This window comes from Myxine glutinosa, chromosome 7 (assembly GCF_964187855.1).
Source record: "Myxine glutinosa chromosome 7, kmMyxGlut1.1, whole genome shotgun sequence".
NCBI classification, from domain to species: Eukaryota; Metazoa; Chordata; class Myxini; order Myxiniformes; family Myxinidae; genus Myxine; species Myxine glutinosa.
In genome coordinates, this window is record NC_136267.1 from 32,735,669 (window position 1) to 32,753,705 (window position 18,037).

Genomic DNA, 18,037 nt, shown 5'->3' on the forward strand with positions numbered 1-18,037 from the left:
AGTCATCACGTTCCTCTCCTTTACTCTCAATACATTGCGCAAATGCTCAATGCATTCGTGGGCGAACGTTCCCTCAATAGGGAATACTATCTTTTTATTTGTACTCTTCCTCGTCCATGCGTTCCATAATCCCATATCTCTCACCGCTTTCCTTTTCATGCTTCCAAAGCATGTACTCTGCGGCCGGCCGGCCCACCCTCAGGGGGTCCGAGGCTCCAAACCAAACGCCCCTTGTCCGTTACCCATATTTACCGGTGATCCTCACCTTGCTACACGACCAGTTAGTTCTACAGGGGGCTCTTATTTGCCCCCTCCCCCACCCCCGACGATACCTTTGTGTCACCAGGTAGGCCCTCCAAGGGGAGTATTCCGACTTCCTCTCAGGTCGGCCTCCTTCCCCTCGTACCTGAATGAGGTGTTAGGGGCACGCACTCGAGTAGTAACTCATGCAATACGTCACCACCCAACACTCCCGCCGGGCCTACACGTGTCCGAACGTGGGCCGCAACCAGCCACTTTCCTACGCTCGCGACACGTCGAGTGTCCAAGCCGCTCGGCCTCCTGGTACACTCCGCTCCCTGCTCAGGCCTAAGCAATTCTTACCCCCCCTTGTAGCACAACACACCTCTGCACACAGTTCCTTCCCCTTACCTCTTAGTTCGGAATCTGTGTCGGAGTTCAAAGCCAAGACAGCACCCCTCACTCAGCAGCAGCACAAGTCACCCATACTCCGAGAAAGATCTCACCTTTTAAGGGGCCCCTGCACCTTGTTGCTGCCACCGAGTGAGGAGACCGTCCCTCTCCCCTCCGGACAAGATCCTGCCGACTACGCCAGCTGTGGGGGCAGCAATCAGCTCCCCTCGTCTCTGGTCCCCTCCAACCCGAGTGAGACCCGGAAAGCACTTAGAACTGTTCACACAGTGTTTATTACAAGAGCCCGTTACATGCACGGAATATTCTCAGTCTATGTGCCAAGCCCGATGCACGGCAGCACGACCCACATTAGCAAGAAGCAAGTCGCGATGCGTTCAATGCACAAGGAAGCGCCTTGAAGGGGGGTGGGGGGGCGGGGGGGGAGACAAGGCCACAGGGAGAAAATATCCGCTCATTCCCAGGGATAGGATTACAATATTGGCCTTGACAAGATGAGATCGAGCTGGGAAGCGGAGCGACAATATACAAACACGTCTGCTTCCCACCCCGCCCAGCCCTCCCAGGGAGAGGTCGTCTGGCAGGGAGGTGAAATGTCATTCATGGTCTTAAACTGCCCTCCAGAGGATTGGGAGGGTATAGCGGGGGGCAATACTCATTATTCTGGTGTACTTATAATGGGAATATTTGAGTACCCCCAATCATTGTCACAACACACACACACATACATACATATATATATATATATATATATATATATATATATATATATATATATATATATATATATATATATATATATATATATATATATATATATATATATATATATATATACAGTATATATATATATTAAAATACTGTAATAGAGTTTGACAGCCAATATTTAAAAAAAAAAATTTTTTATTCCAGAAATGTTTTTTTTACTGCTAACAACTCAGCATGCATTTATTTTTTAGTAATATGCACACTTATTCTCCAAAAGACAATATTATGAATTAGTTTCATGTTCCCAGGGATTAGACGTTAGATCGTTTTTTTTCCCCAAGTTGCAAAATCCAATTCTTATAGTCATGAATAATACTCCACTGTAAAGGCATCTTACGAAAGCCGTCATCTTGACGCATTCAGTCCGCCGCCTACGGATGGTTTCGTTTTTTTTTTTTGGATTAAATTTTTTTTTTTTTTTTAGCTCAATAGTGCCTTCGCCTTTTTTTAAATTAATGACAGTTATATACAAGTACACATTCGCATAAATAAATACAAAATAATCACCAGACATTTGAACCCAAATAAATCAAACAATGCCAGAAGTGTACGAAGTTGGTAGTAAGGCTTCTTCTTCTTCCTGATCAGCATCACACTTAACTCAGAAACGTGACGAATGGCACATTCACCAGCATATATTCAACGAAAAGGTGATGAACCCCCTTCCACTCCCCCTCCACTCCCTTCCTCACACCACCCTCTCCTGCCTCCTACATTCAGGAATTCTACATTCAGCCACCTTCTGGCTAATGCTCGATGATTCAATCTGTGAGTGACATCTATCTTCTGAGTTGGGAGCTAGAATGTGGAGCCATGTTTCTTACCCTATGGATATCATTATCTGCTCCTTAAATGGTAAATTAAATGGAGGTTGCCAAGGAGTGGAAGGGTGGCATTGTGAAGGCAATCGTGGTCACAGGGCCCAGCACTGACATATTAGTTTATGGGGCAAATTATATAAAACATTGAAGAACCTACAGTATCCACCTTGCCAGCAAAATCATAACCTCCATGTTTTGGTATTTACCATCAGGCTGGCATGACAGCGTTTCAGTTGGCCAGCGAGATCCTTGACAAGTGATAACTTCAGAACCCACGAGCCGTGTTCCTTTGGTACACGTTGCCCTCGCCTGGAGGATCATGTTTCGGCCATGGTCACCTATAGGATTTTCCACTTTGAGATCCCCCTTAGGTATTTGAGGAGACTTGTGACAACATTGGATCTCTGTTTCAGGTCCTGTTTTGAGACACCTACATGAAAATGCAATTTTTGAGGTGAAACAACAACGACCATCACACCAATTATATTTTTAAAAAGTTATGGAAGTCACATGACCCTGTTAAATTTAGGACATTTCTAATGTGAAAGGAAACCCCATGCTTAGCAATCCCCAGGGTTTATGATCTATTTATACACAATATATTAAAAGTTAGATTGGACAGGCTGCAGATTAAGGCAGAATCAATCAGATGTAAAATAATACTTCTTCCCTTTATTTTAACAACCCTGTAGGATCAATGCTTACCTTTGTAATGTTCAAAGTGCATTGTCAATGCAGGCTAAAAGGTAAATATCCACAAAACTAAAATGTGTTTGTGGACAGGATACAATTCCATACATCAGAGGAACCAATATACTCGAGAATCAAAGGGCAGAGGCTGCAGAGGGCCAGTGTTGTGGAATTTATAATAAAGTAGTGAAGTGAAAACCAACCGTATGGTGTTGGCATATGAGACATGGTGAGTAGGACATGTCACAGATATCACTTGGACAAAAAACCCTTGTACCACGGCCTGCATTCCACCTCGATTGATTAACCACGATTTGCATCCTGAGAGGGAGACAAGAAATTCAACATTTGAGGCCTTCTTTGTCAAAAAACATGATCACAAGATTAAAACAACTAGAATGGCTTTCTCAGAGTGCATAGTCTCGCCTCACGCTTTCATTCTGAACAAATATGCCATTGTTAATTGAACACTCTTCTTTTATGGTCCATATAACCGGTATCATCCATACACTCTATTATGTCAGTTTCTTGGAATGGGCTATGAACATCATAAATGTAATTCTTCACTCACATCGAGTCAAAGATCAGACGTATGAAGTTTTAAAATTTTCAGATTAGGATTTCCATTCAACCAATTATGGCTGGAATACCACTTGACTGATGACGTCATCGTTATCACCCTATATACCCCACAGGGTGTTGATGACATATGCCAAGTTTAAATTTTTTCCGTTGAGCGGTTTCGGAGGAAATGATGTCCAAATGTTTTCCTTTTATCCAATATGGCTACCATACCATGTGACCTATGATGTCAGAACTAGCAACAAAATATTCTCCATGGGGAGTCCCTACTATGTTTAAAGTTTCACATCGATCGGACAAACGGTTGCAGAGAAAACCACTTTTTAAAGCAAATATATATACATGTATATAGATACACATAGACACACCAAAACCAAAAGTCTCGCATTCCTCTTCAGGACGAGACTAATAATTAATTAAAAGACATTACAATAAGTATTCACATTAACAAGTAAAAGTAAACGGAGGGACAATTAGATTTAGAGAATGTGTTTGATGCTGTAACGTTGAAATCACCTTTCTCACAAGTTGGTAGATGCATCAAGCCATTCGTACACGTCTGGGTCAAATTTGGTGAGCTGCTGCCCGACTTGCACACGAAGGTGACCGTATCTCCCTCAGGTATTTTGTAAGCCAGAAAATGTTCAACATACTGCATGCATGGAAAATATCAAAAGTTTTGATTCTCTCTCAATCCATCTCTATATATCTCCATGTCCATCCATATATATCTCTCTTGTCTAATCCAAATCCAGCTTGAAATTTTATACATACTACTACACCTGCTCATTATGGGAGTGGCAGGGTGTCATGTCCCACAGATCTCCTGATGTCCCTGTTCTCTACTGTTGTTGTACTTCCCTCTCTCTCCCCCTCTTTTCCTCCTCTCCCTGTATTATATGTTTATATGTGTTAGCTCTCATATGAGCCTCGACTTGGTATCCAAAAAAAAACGGAGACATAAAACACAATAAAGGGAGCGGGAGACAAGATGGGGAGAGAGAGGGAAGCACACAAGTACAACAGTAGAGAACAGGGAGATCGGGAGATCTGTGGGAGGGAGAGGGCTTGGGGGGAGGAGGCATGGGAAGGGAGGAGGGTGGGAGAGGTATAAAACACATGGACACTGCTAGGACTTCCAAGAAAGAAGTTGGTATTTCAAAAAAGTGGATCTGGGGTGAATTAACAGGGGTAGAAAAGATCAAGGTTTTGGATGGGGATGGATAAGAGATGGTGGTGAAAAGCTGTTTTAAAGACCTGGATGGAGGAGTGGGACTGAAGGGAGTCAGGGAGTTGTTCCAGAGGTGGGAGTAAAGAGGAATAAAAGAGTGAAGGTGAGAGAGTCTTGATTATGGCAATTTCACCAGAAGAGGGTTGCTGGCAGACCTTGTGCGACCTGCAGGAATATTTGGGGGACAGAGCACAGATAGAGCTGAGGGAGCGAGGCCGGATAGGAGTCAGTAGAAGACAGAAAGACCACCTTACCTGCCTGCTGTGAGTGAGTAAAAGGCCCTCGGAGTTAGCTTCATCGCGGGAGATTTCAATGATTCTGAAAGCTTTGGTTTCAACAGCGTGAAGCCTAGCTAGGTGTGAGGCAGGAGCACCAGCCCAGAGGGGAGAACAGTATTCCATTGAGCAGCGGGTGAAAGCCTTGTATGTGGTGAGGAGCTCAGGTGTGCCAAGGAAGGACTTCACACGACGGAGGATGCCCAGTCGGCGACTGGCTGTGGACGCCTGCTTGGAAATGTAGTTTTCCCAGGAAAGATCATGACAGATAGTGAGACCCACAAGCTTGAGCGACACAACGTCTTGGAGAGGATTGTTGAGAAAGTAGATGGGAGGATTGTCCAGTTGGTCCTTTCAGAGAGACATAGTAAGAGTGTGAGATTTGTCAGGATTGAAAGACATGTTCCACTTGTTTGACCAGTCTGTGATTTTGTCCAGGTCTGCAGAGAGTGAGGAGGCTGCAGACTGCCAAACTGAGGGATGAGGAATGGAGTGGCAGAGAGTGGAGTCATCAGCAAAGAGATAGAGAGGATTTTCCAGAGAGTCAGAGAGATTATTGATGAAGACCATAAAAAGCACAGGGTCCAGAACACTGCCTTGTAGAACTCCAGCCTGAACAGGAAGGGGAGATGAGAGAAATCTATTCAGGGCCACACGTTGACTGACCAGAGATTAAGTCCGCAAGCCATGCATATAGATTTCCATGGATCCCATAGGAGGAGAGTTTGGTGAGCAGAACGGGGTGCCAGACCGTATCAAAGGCACGTGATATGTCAAGGGAGATAGCTCTAATTTCCTGCTTGATATTGAGGACATCCATCCATTGTTGAGACAGCAGAAGCAGCATGTCCAGAGTAGAGTGACCTGGTCTTAATCCAAATTGATGATCAGAGATCAAGTCATTGGAGAAGAGGAAGGATTTGATATCTGAAGCAATGATGGATTCAATGACTTTGCTGATAATTGGGAGCAGGCTGATTGGTCTGTCGTTGCAAAGATCTGTTTTTTCACATTTTTTGTGTAAAGCGGTAATGTTGGCTGATTTCCAAACCGATGGCAGATGACCTTGAGCAAAAGAGAGGGTGAAGGGAATAGGGAGAGGGTGTGAAAGAGTGGCAGAGCAGGATTTTAGGACCCATGGGCTGATGCCGTCTGGTCCAGTTGGAGTATCAGAGTCAAGTCATCTTCTCTCTGACATCAACACCATCTGAACACCCTTTCATCTCAAAACTGCTCATCTATGACTTGTGTTGTAATGCTAACCAGATGATCCACCATATCCAAGGAGGCACCAGCTCAGCTCCAATTGGTGACCTCCCTGGACCCTCATCTGTCAGCCTGACTCCTCAAAGCCCTCCTTCTCTTATTTATGGCCTGTGTGTAATGTTGAACAGATGCTATAATATCCATGACGCCAGCCTGTCTAAGACCTTTTGACCTATCATTCCTCCACTTCCATTCTCGAGACATCAGAGAAAATTTCCTTTGTCTCAGACCCTATAAATTATAAAAGAAGTGAATTCAACATTCGGGCAGAAGATTTTCTGGAAACGTTTGTGTTGCTCTGTGGTTGTGTATGCCGGCATAGTGTACTGTTAGTTTTTGTTATATTCCTTGTATAATCAGTTAAATCTTCTCCAGATAATAAATCTTTGACAAATGTCACTGGCGTGTGGACATTCAATTGATTCATCTTCGACACCCTCCCCTAGAGTCCCTTTATATACAGAGTTGCGACATAGAGGGCCCGGAAAAATCTAGTCACGTGATTGCGTGGAGCCATTTTGAGTCCATCGCGGACAGGATCAGGATCGGACGCATATCGGTCAGCGTTTTAACGTTCCCGCTGTACGCAGCGTTCTCATTCGTGTTTTACATCGATTTTACGACAAAATGACAGGTTGTAGCGCCTGTGGGTGCACAAATAGAACAAATAGAAAGTGAGAGTACCGTCCGAGGAAAATCTACAGGGCCTTGTCATTCCAGATATCCAAGACGTGCAGGAGCTGTCTCAACCTGAGCGCGATAGCTTGTACAACCTTGCTGGCTACTGTGTTCACAGTATAAGGAAAAACCAGAAGACGTGTGATGTCTGCATTAGCCAGGTGATTGTTGCTGAAGGTGAAAAAGTTAACCAAGCTGCAGAGCTTACTGTACTGAAAGAGTATAAGCAAGGGTGTATTGTTCATGTTTCAGAAAAAGTGATCAACATGTTGGTAACTGTGGAGGCCACGTTTCGTGGTGCACAGGATGCTTTCATGGCTGAAAAGAACGTCGCAACAATGTTTGTGGAGAGAGCAGAGCAGATAACGAGAGATGTTCACTTCCCAACGTGCCACAATCTGAAAGCCAAACTGCTTACAAAATTCATCAACACACGCCTACACATCTTTTGTAAGAAAAATACATCAACGCAGGCAACAAGCTGCACAAGCAAAGAAGGGGGGTGAACTTGGCAGCAAGAGCATGGCAATGAGACAATTGGCTGCAAAAGTGAAATAGATATTTCCATTGGACTTCAGTTGCAGGACTGCAATGTGCTGTACACCTACAAGCTAGCAACTTACGTGGATAATTGGACTAAATAATCATTTTGAAAATGTTATCATTAACATTTTCTCTAATATGTTATTTCAACAGGGAATAATACACATATCCAAGTTATTTTAAAGCTATGGACTAACATACATTTCAACATGATATTTCTGAGAGGGAATGATTGTAATATTGGTTGCAAATTAAATAAATGTACTGTATGAATATCTCGCAAAGGAGCTCTTTATGAATGACGAGAATTTGAGCATGTATAGTTGTATACTCTGTTTTGAGGTACATGAATCAAAACTTACAAATTGTTGTTTATATACATGTACCAATGCCCTCTGCTAAAGGCACTTTCCTGCCTGTGGTAGTTAGTACTCCAACAAGTGAATGACATGCTTTGTTTTTAACAAAATTATGTAATTTGCTATAAAAGTGGAAGGTTACAGGTTCACGGTTTGAGTATTAATCGTAAATGAGTTCAAAGCCTTTCACAATGGTCTCTGAGACCTTCGTAAAACAAATAATAAAATAAGTTTTATTTTTTGTACTTTCACATGGAAGATAGGATTATTGTCATTCAAAATTTTCAATGATGCTTCAGAAAGAATTTGCTAGAAACCAATTCATGCCAGTGATACAGTTGTATGCCACAACTGAGAAAGGGGGGGGGGGGGGGGGCATGCATTGAATGTATGTATTTGTCTCTGTTGATTTGAATGTGTGAGGACATTAACTTGTGTTTGTGTGTGTGACTTTCAATTTATAATTTGTATGTGTGTGCATTAGTACATGCGTGTATGTGTGTGTGTGTGATTGTAAATATGTAATTTGTATATGTATTAGAGATTGTGTGTGTGTGTGTGTGTGTGTGTGTGTGTGTGTGTGTGTGTGTGTGTGTGTGTGTGTGTGTGTGTGTGTGTGTGTGTGTGTGTGTGTGTGTGTGTGTGTGTGTGTGAGAGGGAGAGAGGGAAAGAGGGGGCCGGGGGTAGGGGGGCTAATCTATTTTTGGTGGGATTAATATATGATCGGCAACATGCAGCAAAGTTTAGATTAATAATTTAAATATGAAAATTAAACAAACACAAATATATACCCACACACGATAAACAAGGTCAAACAACTGCAGAAATACAAAGATAACTCTTAACATTGTATTGTACATGTACATGTATAAGCAGGGAGGTGAGAGTTCGAGTCTTGCTCTCGCCTCCCTGAAATTAAAATGAGGCTGAAATAAGCAGAACGTGTACCTGTCTAGTTCATTCCTTCTTTGTCATGGTTCTAAATGTCTGTGACTGTTAAATCACAACCAGCTCTGTGATTTTCTTCTTTATCATATGGCTCTTAGTTGTCATAAATCTTCTATTTCGTCATCTTCACATAATTTGTTCATTATCAACATGGAAAAGACCATTCCCATCTCTCATACATAGAGAACATAATGGAATACACGGTTCAATGCACTAGCGCCATACGGCGGCTCCGCACTGAATGGACTCAAAATGGCGTCAAATCGTTAGTTGTCGCTACTCTCTCTATAAAGGGACTCTACCCTCCCCACCCCCCACCTCCCCCAAGCCGACCCCAATACCTCCTTGTTCCAAATTTTCCAGTTTTTCCTTCCTCAGAGTTTCCAACCTGTCCACCCCATGCATCCTCTCCTGCCCCCATTCCTCCCCACACCCATTGTCTGTCCAAGTTTCCCTCTATCTTGGCCTTCAACTCTGGTGTTTGTGTCCCCCCCCCCTCCTCCTCCTCTCCCAACTGTTCCTTTTGTACTGCTGTGTCTTGACCCATTTGGAGTACTCGTAGTAGCTCTTCCAGGAGCTTCGACTATGTTTACCAATACTGTGGGACCCCACTATTTGTGGGGGATACGTTCCTGGAAAATGTTGCGAATTGCAAAACCGTGAATAGCGGGGCATTGTTTCAATGGAAAAAGGGGGGATAGGTTCCCGAGTTGCGAAAATCCACGAATAAAGAGGACCAAACCGCGAATAGCGTGGCAAATCCTGAGAATGTCGACAGTAATCTGTGAAGGTCGGTGAAAGTCCCGGAAATGGCGAGACAAAACCCGCGAATGTCGGCGATAATCCCGCAAATGGCGAGGCAAATCCCACGAATGTCGGCGATAATCCCGGAAATGAAGAGGCATATCCCACGAATGTCGATGAAAATCTGTGAATGCATGCCATGCCAGTTTCATTGGGGGAAAGGGAGACAGCTAATTGAACTAATAGATACTGTGGAGTGTTTTCATTCTGTACAGTAACTCGCAGGGATGATGTGTTATGCAGCTGGTGGAACATCCCGCAAAGCTCTCTATTATAGTGCGGCTAAAATTAGCTGTCGTGAAAGCCATGAAAACGCAAAGCACACAGCAGTGAATGTAGAAGCAGGTCATGCTCACGGCTCATAGTAGATGTTTTTTTTTTTTGCGTATGTCCACCTGTATTAGGCATGGCTGGTGAAAGATAGGTTTCATAAATGTGTCAAGGTAGCAGCTTGTGAATTTTTTTTTTTGCACCCCTGAAAAACCGCGAATTCGTGCAACATAGCCACGAATAGGAAAAAAAACCCTCGATTTCGCGGAACACGACCGCAAATATTTTTTAAAACCGCGAATACGTGGGACACTTTTCCACAAATAGAGAAAGAGGCCACATTTTATCAAACGCAAATAGCGGAACCGCGAATGGCGGGTCGGGCTGTATATCCATATATGTGAATGTACATACTGTGTGCTGATATTTCTGTAATGGCCGCAGGTTGTTTCTTCTCAACAGCTGTTCTGACACCAGGCAGGTAAGATCAGAATCTGTGTGGGAAGGAAGGAGGAACAGATATGTAAAGACTCATTGGAGGAAGAGGAAAAATGACAGGATGTTGTAATGCATTAAAACGAATTGAAGAAATCTTATAAAACGAACAGAGGAAGTGAGAATGGGATGCTGATATGTAACACCTGCTCCACACAATGGCAGGTCCATCTTTTTCAAGTCACAGTGTGCCTCCGTATTCATCAGCAGGTGTTTAGTTCCATCTTCACAATGAAATGTGACATAAATGTTGAGAGGAAACCAATAGTGGTATGTAGTTAGGTTGTACCACTACAGAGATAAAGCAAAAGGATGAGAGCAATCAGATTAAAGAATACTACATGAACAACATCCAAATCCTTTCCACAGCTTTCTTTATTTTTATTATCTCTACAACAGTGAGGCTCATGGAAGAGCAGGGTTAAATCGGCAGTGGAGGAAGCAGGGCAACAATTTGGCATAACCAACCAACAAGGAATAAACGAACATGAAAGGAAGAAAGAGAAATTGGTCCTTTCCACTGAAATGCTGAAACCAGCAAGTAAGAGGGATGGGTTAGGAAGGGCTAATTGGGATAATAAATATCATGGGTCAAGGTAGGGGATGATACGAGGTGGCTCTGCATTGCCTGCTTGAAGCCCTGGAGGTTAGAGTGAGACAGAAATGACTCTGGAAGGTGGTTCCATAGACAGAACAAGTGAGGACCAAAGGAGTTGAGGTGTGCAGTCGGCCTGGATTTTGGAAGTTTAACTTGGACGGGGTTATGAGACGAGAGCATGTTTCCTGCAGTTGCTGGGGAGGGTCAGAGGACTTGGAGAGTAAAGGTGGTAGAAACAGACCTGCCTGTCATGTGAAAGCAACAGACCTTATTTATACCAGTTCTCCAAATGCAAATGGTTAGTACCATCTAGATTTGAGTCATGGCCCGAATAAAAACGTTTGGTACTTCATGGGCAGGCCATTGCATTCATTGGCTGAGCCGTCCTTTGGGCTCAACGATAAACACATATTGGTGTTTCACAGGCAAAGGGTTGATCACAAAGTGTGCCATCCATGAGATAGATGTTAAGCTGAGGACCCATCTCTTTACATCAGTTGGTGAATGTTAAAGATCCAGTGGTGTCTTTTATAAAGAGTGGATGAGTTATTGCTGGTACCCTCAGCAACTTATAAATTCTTGCTCAAATAAGGTGCAGTCGACCAACAGGAAAGTGGCCTGTCAGTTCATGAAAGATTCGGCCAAATATTTTCCTGGTCCACCCCATATGAAGGTGGGATTAATTAGGGCTGTAGTGGTAGTAGCAGTAGTAGTAAAAGTAGTCGTAGTAGTAAGAGTAGTAGTAGAAGTAGCAGCAGTAGTATAGATGTAGTAGTAGCCATAATAGTAGTAGGATATATATATATATATTGTTACAGACGCGGCTTTTAGCTGTTATATTGACCGAGCGGTGGTGTATTTAACCGCGTCCGAACAGTTACTCCCCGATTAAAACCCGATTCCACCCGACGTTGACCAGATCGCCCCACAGATATTCAATCGGGAAATCTCTAAAGCGACCGAAAGAGAATGAAAAAGAAGAAGAAGAAGAATACGGAGGAAGAACAGGTTTTATTATACACACACAAGCAATGGATGGAAGAAGCAGTAACACAGCGAATCCTTAACTTACACTATTCATTTTTACTTAGCCCCAAGACAAACGAGCAGGACAGGACGTTCACACTTACACAGGGGATAATTGCAGGCAGGTAGGCTTGAGAGGGAGGCAAGGTCGGGAGGCCGCCGTTCGCAATTCCTCGCGGTTTTGGCGGGAAACCCTCCGTCGTGTCTCCACTGGGGTAGACGTTACGCGCTGGTTCGGCACACCTGCTCCTCTCCTTGGGGTGGGGCCATCTCCCTCCTTTCAGCGCGTCTCTCCAAAGCTGGTCTCCTTGCCGAGTACCTCTCCTCTTTGGCTTGGAGCGTTTCGCATCTCACAGCCTCTTTGCTCCTCTCCCAGGGTCATCTCGCAGCTCATCTCCCAGCTCATCTCCAAGGCCTCTCTAATAAAGCAGTCCCTTACAGTCGCTTTTAGCACCTCGAGCGAAATCAAGCCGCCAACTCCAAGGGCACGCCTACCGGGTCACTCACCGCGGTGTTGATTGGCTGTTAGGGCTGGTTCACTCCTTCCCTCTTATGACGAGGTGGAGACACGCCTTTCTTCCCCAACCTTACCTCGTGGCCAATGGTGGTTTGAAGAAAACCGGCCAAAATGCGGAAGGCAATTGGAAGGGAGGTTTTGGGGAAATTGGAAGGGCCTACGCTTATTTTGTTTGATACAATGCAAAGTCAATCTAGTGGGAAAACACATACTTAGCCTACATGGAATAAGGAAATACACTATTTAAAAGATATATCGTGACCTGCGTGTACTTTTCATGCAATTTAACTAGGACGCTGACTGCGACCATTATTTACATTACAGGGTGGTACCGTACGTTTGTAACGTTCACATTGTAACGTTCACATTGTAACGTTTTCACATTCGTTACACTTCCTCCAAAATTGTTACACTTCTCAAAAACCGTTACACTTCTCAAATTCGTTACACACTTCTCAAAATCGTGACACTGCACCCCCCTTTCTTCAGGTCCGTGCTTGGGCCTATTAAACTTTAACTTAGTGTGACACGTAGGTGTAATTCCCTCTACAATTAACCTGACCCTGAGTGTGACAATTTTAAAACACAAATAAGTATGTCCCCCTATTGCATTGCATCCTGTCTAACAGACTCAAGCCCACAGCTAACCGAATTACGGAATTATTCTCAAACTATACATTTACGGTGGGGAGCATTATTTACAATGACGTGATTTCTTATTTACAACGCAACCCAGGACCTGTTTATTTTTTTTATTTTTTTTTATTTTTAGGGAACAAGAGAAAGAAATTCCTGTTGGGAGGGAGGAGACAGCACGCATTGCATCGATGCACCAGTACCAATACCATCAAAGCACCCAAAAGCACCAAACACCACAAAGCACCCAAAAGCACCATCCAGTGCGCAGTCACCATGGCTCATAATAAACACAACAAAACAACTGGTGGTGGTCTTCTCTTTCTCTGCTGGGCCGATGTTCTTCCCGACGTCTTCTGGCTTCATGCGGCCTATTTGGACATAATAAAAAGCACAACTTGTGTCCATTTTTATTTAGGGCCTCAGGGGCCAACTAAGGGTGGTCCACCTGTTTGGCATAGGTGCCACCTTACCGAGGTCCGCAAGCAAGATTCCCTGGCCACTATGGCCGGTTTCCAACAGAGGTGCCCTGCCCCAGAACCTGGGGTCCATCAAGTGGTACTTGGCCGCAGAACAGCGGTCCATAAAGTGGTACATCAACGCAATGCATGCTGGTTCTGGGAATCTCGGGCGCACAATGGCCACCTCACGCACGCTCCCATCGGCACCCAATGGCGCACAGGTCATGTGGGAGACAAAAGAAAGACAATTGAGCGAGGGGTAAGGTCACAAGGGTACACGTCAATAAGGCAATGCAAGGTGAAATGCGTACGGAGGCCGAAGTGAGAAAGCTCGTCCCTACCGTACGTCACCCCCCTGTCACCTACCCTACCCTTGTTCTCACCCCATATGTACAAAAATCTACACATTTACAAATTCGTCACTACTGTCACGTCTTCCCCATATTTCCCCTATACCAAATTCGTCTCCACAATCCCTTTACTTCAAAATTTGCCATCACCAATTCATCATCAATCCTCATAAGGAGGGAGAGATGGAATTACTCACAATGTCACACCCACGTCATGATGCGTCTCACAATCCAAACATTTGCATCATAAAAAATAATCAAAACATGGTGGTGTGGAGTACCTGTCACCTCAGGTGAGTGGATGCAGATGGTGCGAGGAGATCCTTCATCCTCACTATCCTCTAAATGACTAACACACTTTACACTACCCGGGGTCTTTCCCTGCCAATCCATTGGCCAACTTACACTATGGGTTCTAATAACCAATTCCCATTGCCCAACTGTGGTGCTTCTCAATTTGGGGTCTCACTCCCCCGATTCATCTCCCGGTGCTCTAGCACAATTTCTGGGCTGCGACGTGTACCTCTCCCAGCAGGTCTACCCACCTGCACACCTCCAACACTGTAGTTGCCACCCGAGCTTACCTAGCTCCTCACCCTAACCTAACTAACTGGGGACAGCCCCTCTCCTGGCTCTGTCACCCCATGGTGCCCTCTGGCACTGGGCTACCCGGGTCCGTCCTCCGGATCCTCGGGCCCCATCCACAACAACTACTACCGGCTCCCAGAGCCCACCTGCGGCCTCACCTGGCCGACATCCTCACAGTGGTGGAGTGCCCAAACCAACTACACACACTAACAGGCTACACGCCCAGCCATTTCCACAACACCAACGCACCCATCCACATACCATTCTGTCACCCGCACCACAGATGCCAATATCCAACCACAATTTACCTGTACCCTCTACCTAACACTTACACTACCCGCCCCGGGTATCCGTGATGGGGGTCCACTCTTCCCCCATTCACACCTTCGCACCATCCACTCCACTCCACAATTTCCACCATTCTCACTCCACGACCATCCATTCCAATACTCCAGATATTCCACCCTACCATTTATTCCACACAGCCACATACACCTGTTCTTCATTCACCTGTCGTTGCACACCTGTGCAATCATACCTGGTGCCACCTGCACCCTCCTTTCTTCCTGGACCATTTGGTCAACACAACACGCAATCACCACTACTCCCTCATACACTGCTCCACACACCTGTCCAGTTGCACACCTGTGCAATCACACCTGTTCCATTCTCACCTGTTCAATCCTCACACACACGGCATCATCTCAGCTAACTACTCCCCTCTGAAACTTGCGCTTCCCAGTCGTCCCTTTAAACTATTGCGCTCCCTCGTCATTATCATCCACACTAATCTACCTACGTCCCCACTACAGGTATCAGTCACTAACTAAACTTAACGTTACCTACTGTCATCTTCTAGGGCCCTATCGATATCCTAACCCACCCGGGCTAGTTTTCACTGCCATACACCCCATAAGCTATTGCTCCTTTGCCCCCACCATGGGAAGGATGGTGGATTTGCCATCCCACCACATCGGGGGTCTCTCACTATCAATTTTGTTCGTCCAGATTCCAACCAATTCAAAAATTTTCCATTTACTGCCAATTCTATTCACTTTTCTAAATTTCGTTTCAAATCACTACCATCATCATCCGTCTACTTATTACATCCTCTCGGTGCGCCAATTCACATCTACAGCCCGGCTTCGTACAGCCGAGCAATGAACGCGGATTCTTTTGTGCTGGCGGCTGGATGCGTCCCGCATTCGGGGCAGGGGCGGGGGCTTACCCGGGCCGAGATCCCACGCATCACCTCGGCGTGGAGCCATCCAATGTCCCGATCTCGACCTGTCGGCACGTCTCAACAAAACGTGGTCGCCATAACGACCCGTCCTATCCAGCTGCCCGCTCCGCCTAGTGGAGCCCGGACGCGGCCGTTCCACGCGAGGCCCAGCGTGGATCGCGCACGGCGGTCCTTTCGAACCCGCCGTGGCTCGGATCCCCGCTGGTTCTCGCGGCACGCGAAGCCCGGCACGCACCGAGGGCCCGATTCGGCTATAAGTCGCCCTAACCGCTAAACCGGTTACCGTCGACGCTTCACCTGGACGCTTACATGCATACGCTACCCCTTTCTTGCTCATACATGCAGCTGTTCCCATTCTCCTTGTACCGTTCCTTACACACCCAGGTACACCCATTCCACTCACAGCCTTGGTCACACACCTGACCACCGAACACTTTGGCACACATTCGTTGGTCGCACACCTCACCAACACACCTCTTCGCGCCCCCTCCTCTGTCACCTCCTCTGTGACAATCACAGGTGTGCTCTCATTCGCACACCCAACCACGTGCCTCACCACCAACTCCAGCGTGCATTCCCACTCACGCTCTACCATTCCAGGTGTGCATCCTTCCATCCCAGGTGTACATCCTCGCTCACCTGTCACAACCAACTCACGCTCCGTTTCACCCTCATTACTCTCACCTCCACTCTTGACAACGCACTCTTTCCTCATGCACCTGTCCGTTACACACCTTTCTCGCGCACACCCTCCCGTTACATCCTCTGTAACACTCACCACAGGCGTACACTTCCTCGTTACATCCTCTGTAACACTCACCACAGGTGTACACTCTCTCGTTACTTCCTCCGTAACACTCACCACAGACGTACACTTTCTCGTTACATCCTCTGTAACACTCACCACAGGTGTACACTCTCTCGTTACTTCCTCTGTAACACTCACCACACCGCGCTTCCATGTACCCCCTCGCACACGCGCTTCGACCAACTCACTCTTGACGGCACACTCACTCCTCGGCGTGCACTTTTTCCTCACACACCCCATGGTCGGACATTCTCGCACACCTCTTTTTTTGCACACCTGACCTGTCACACACTTCACCAACGGCCTTTCACGAACACCCGGATCCAAACCAATCCCCAAGCCGACTGAAGCTTTCCTCACATCATATACATTGCCACTCACCTCCGTACTTCGTCTCCGCACCTCCTTTGCCACCTGCAAACTCTTTATTTGGTTAGTGAGCATCACATCATGATTTGAACACAGACCTTGTACATATTCCATTACCTCCTCCTGGATTTCTCTCTTAGTTTCTGTCCGTCCCTTCTTAATTTCACTCACCTCTTCTTCCACTTCCTCTAGTTTTTGTTTAACCTCTTTTATTTCTCGGTGCGTCCCCTCAAGTTCGTCCTCTAGGGCTACCGTGACCGTCTCTATGTGCATCCTCACCTGCCGGTCCTTTGTCTCCATTATCTCTGTCACCTCGTCCACCCTCATTGTCAGTTCCTGCCGTACCATCTGACATTGCCTCTGTGTCGCTATCAAGTCATTTTTAATTTCTTTTTGTGTCGCCTTTAACCCTCCGAGTACTGCAGTGTTCCTTTGAACCTGCTCCACTAACTTCGTTTGTCCCTCCGTCAGCTGTCCCACCTCCTCTGTCAGATCTTCTATTCCCCCTTGTAACTTAGCCGTATTATTCCTCACTTCTTTCTCCATACGCTTCTCACCTCGCTTTACCTCCTCGCGCAGCCCCGAAACCTCCTCACTTACCCCTCGTCGTATTTCCTCCATCTCTTTTGTAGATGCCACCCTCATCTGTCCCAATTCATCCCTCTGAGCATCCAGTTTGGTTTCTACCCCGATTTTCACCTCCTCTATTTGCTCTCCCATTTGTTTGATTTCCCTGGCAGATTGTTCCCCTATTTCCCGCAATTTGTCCTCCATCCTATTTTCTAACCCCATTAACCCATTTTTCACCCCCTCTAACTGATTCTCCTGGGCAGCCATTCTGTTTTCCACCCCCGTTAACCCATTCTTTACCTCTTTTATCCCGTTGTCTAACCCCTCAAAATTATTGTCTAACTTCCCAAATTTCTTGTCTAACTCCTCAAAATTATTGTCGAACTTCCCAAATTTCTTGTCTAACTCCTCAAAATTATTGTCGAACTTCCCAAATTTCTTGTCTAACTCCTCAAAATTATTGTCGAACTTCCCAAATTTCTTGTCTAAC

General features: G+C 45.6%; 1 protein-coding gene across 2 annotated transcripts in view; it reads right to left on the reverse strand.

Annotated features, from left to right (window-relative positions):
• LOC137431100 (uncharacterized) overlaps positions 1 to 18,037 on the reverse strand; it is a 172,319-nt gene that overhangs the window by 14,798 nt on the left and 139,484 nt on the right. For both annotated transcript variants that reach the window (XM_078781398.1, XM_068122007.2), the window contains exons 22-26: positions 10,528 to 10,672; positions 10,301 to 10,380; positions 4,029 to 4,164; positions 3,134 to 3,251; positions 2,447 to 2,670 (exon numbers count right to left, since the gene is read on the reverse strand). In XM_078781398.1, coding sequence (XP_078637524.1) covers positions 2,447 to 2,670; positions 3,134 to 3,251; positions 4,029 to 4,164; positions 10,301 to 10,380; positions 10,528 to 10,672 — 703 coding nt within the window. The remainder of the gene's footprint in view (positions 1 to 2,446; positions 2,671 to 3,133; positions 3,252 to 4,028; positions 4,165 to 10,300; positions 10,381 to 10,527; positions 10,673 to 18,037) is intronic.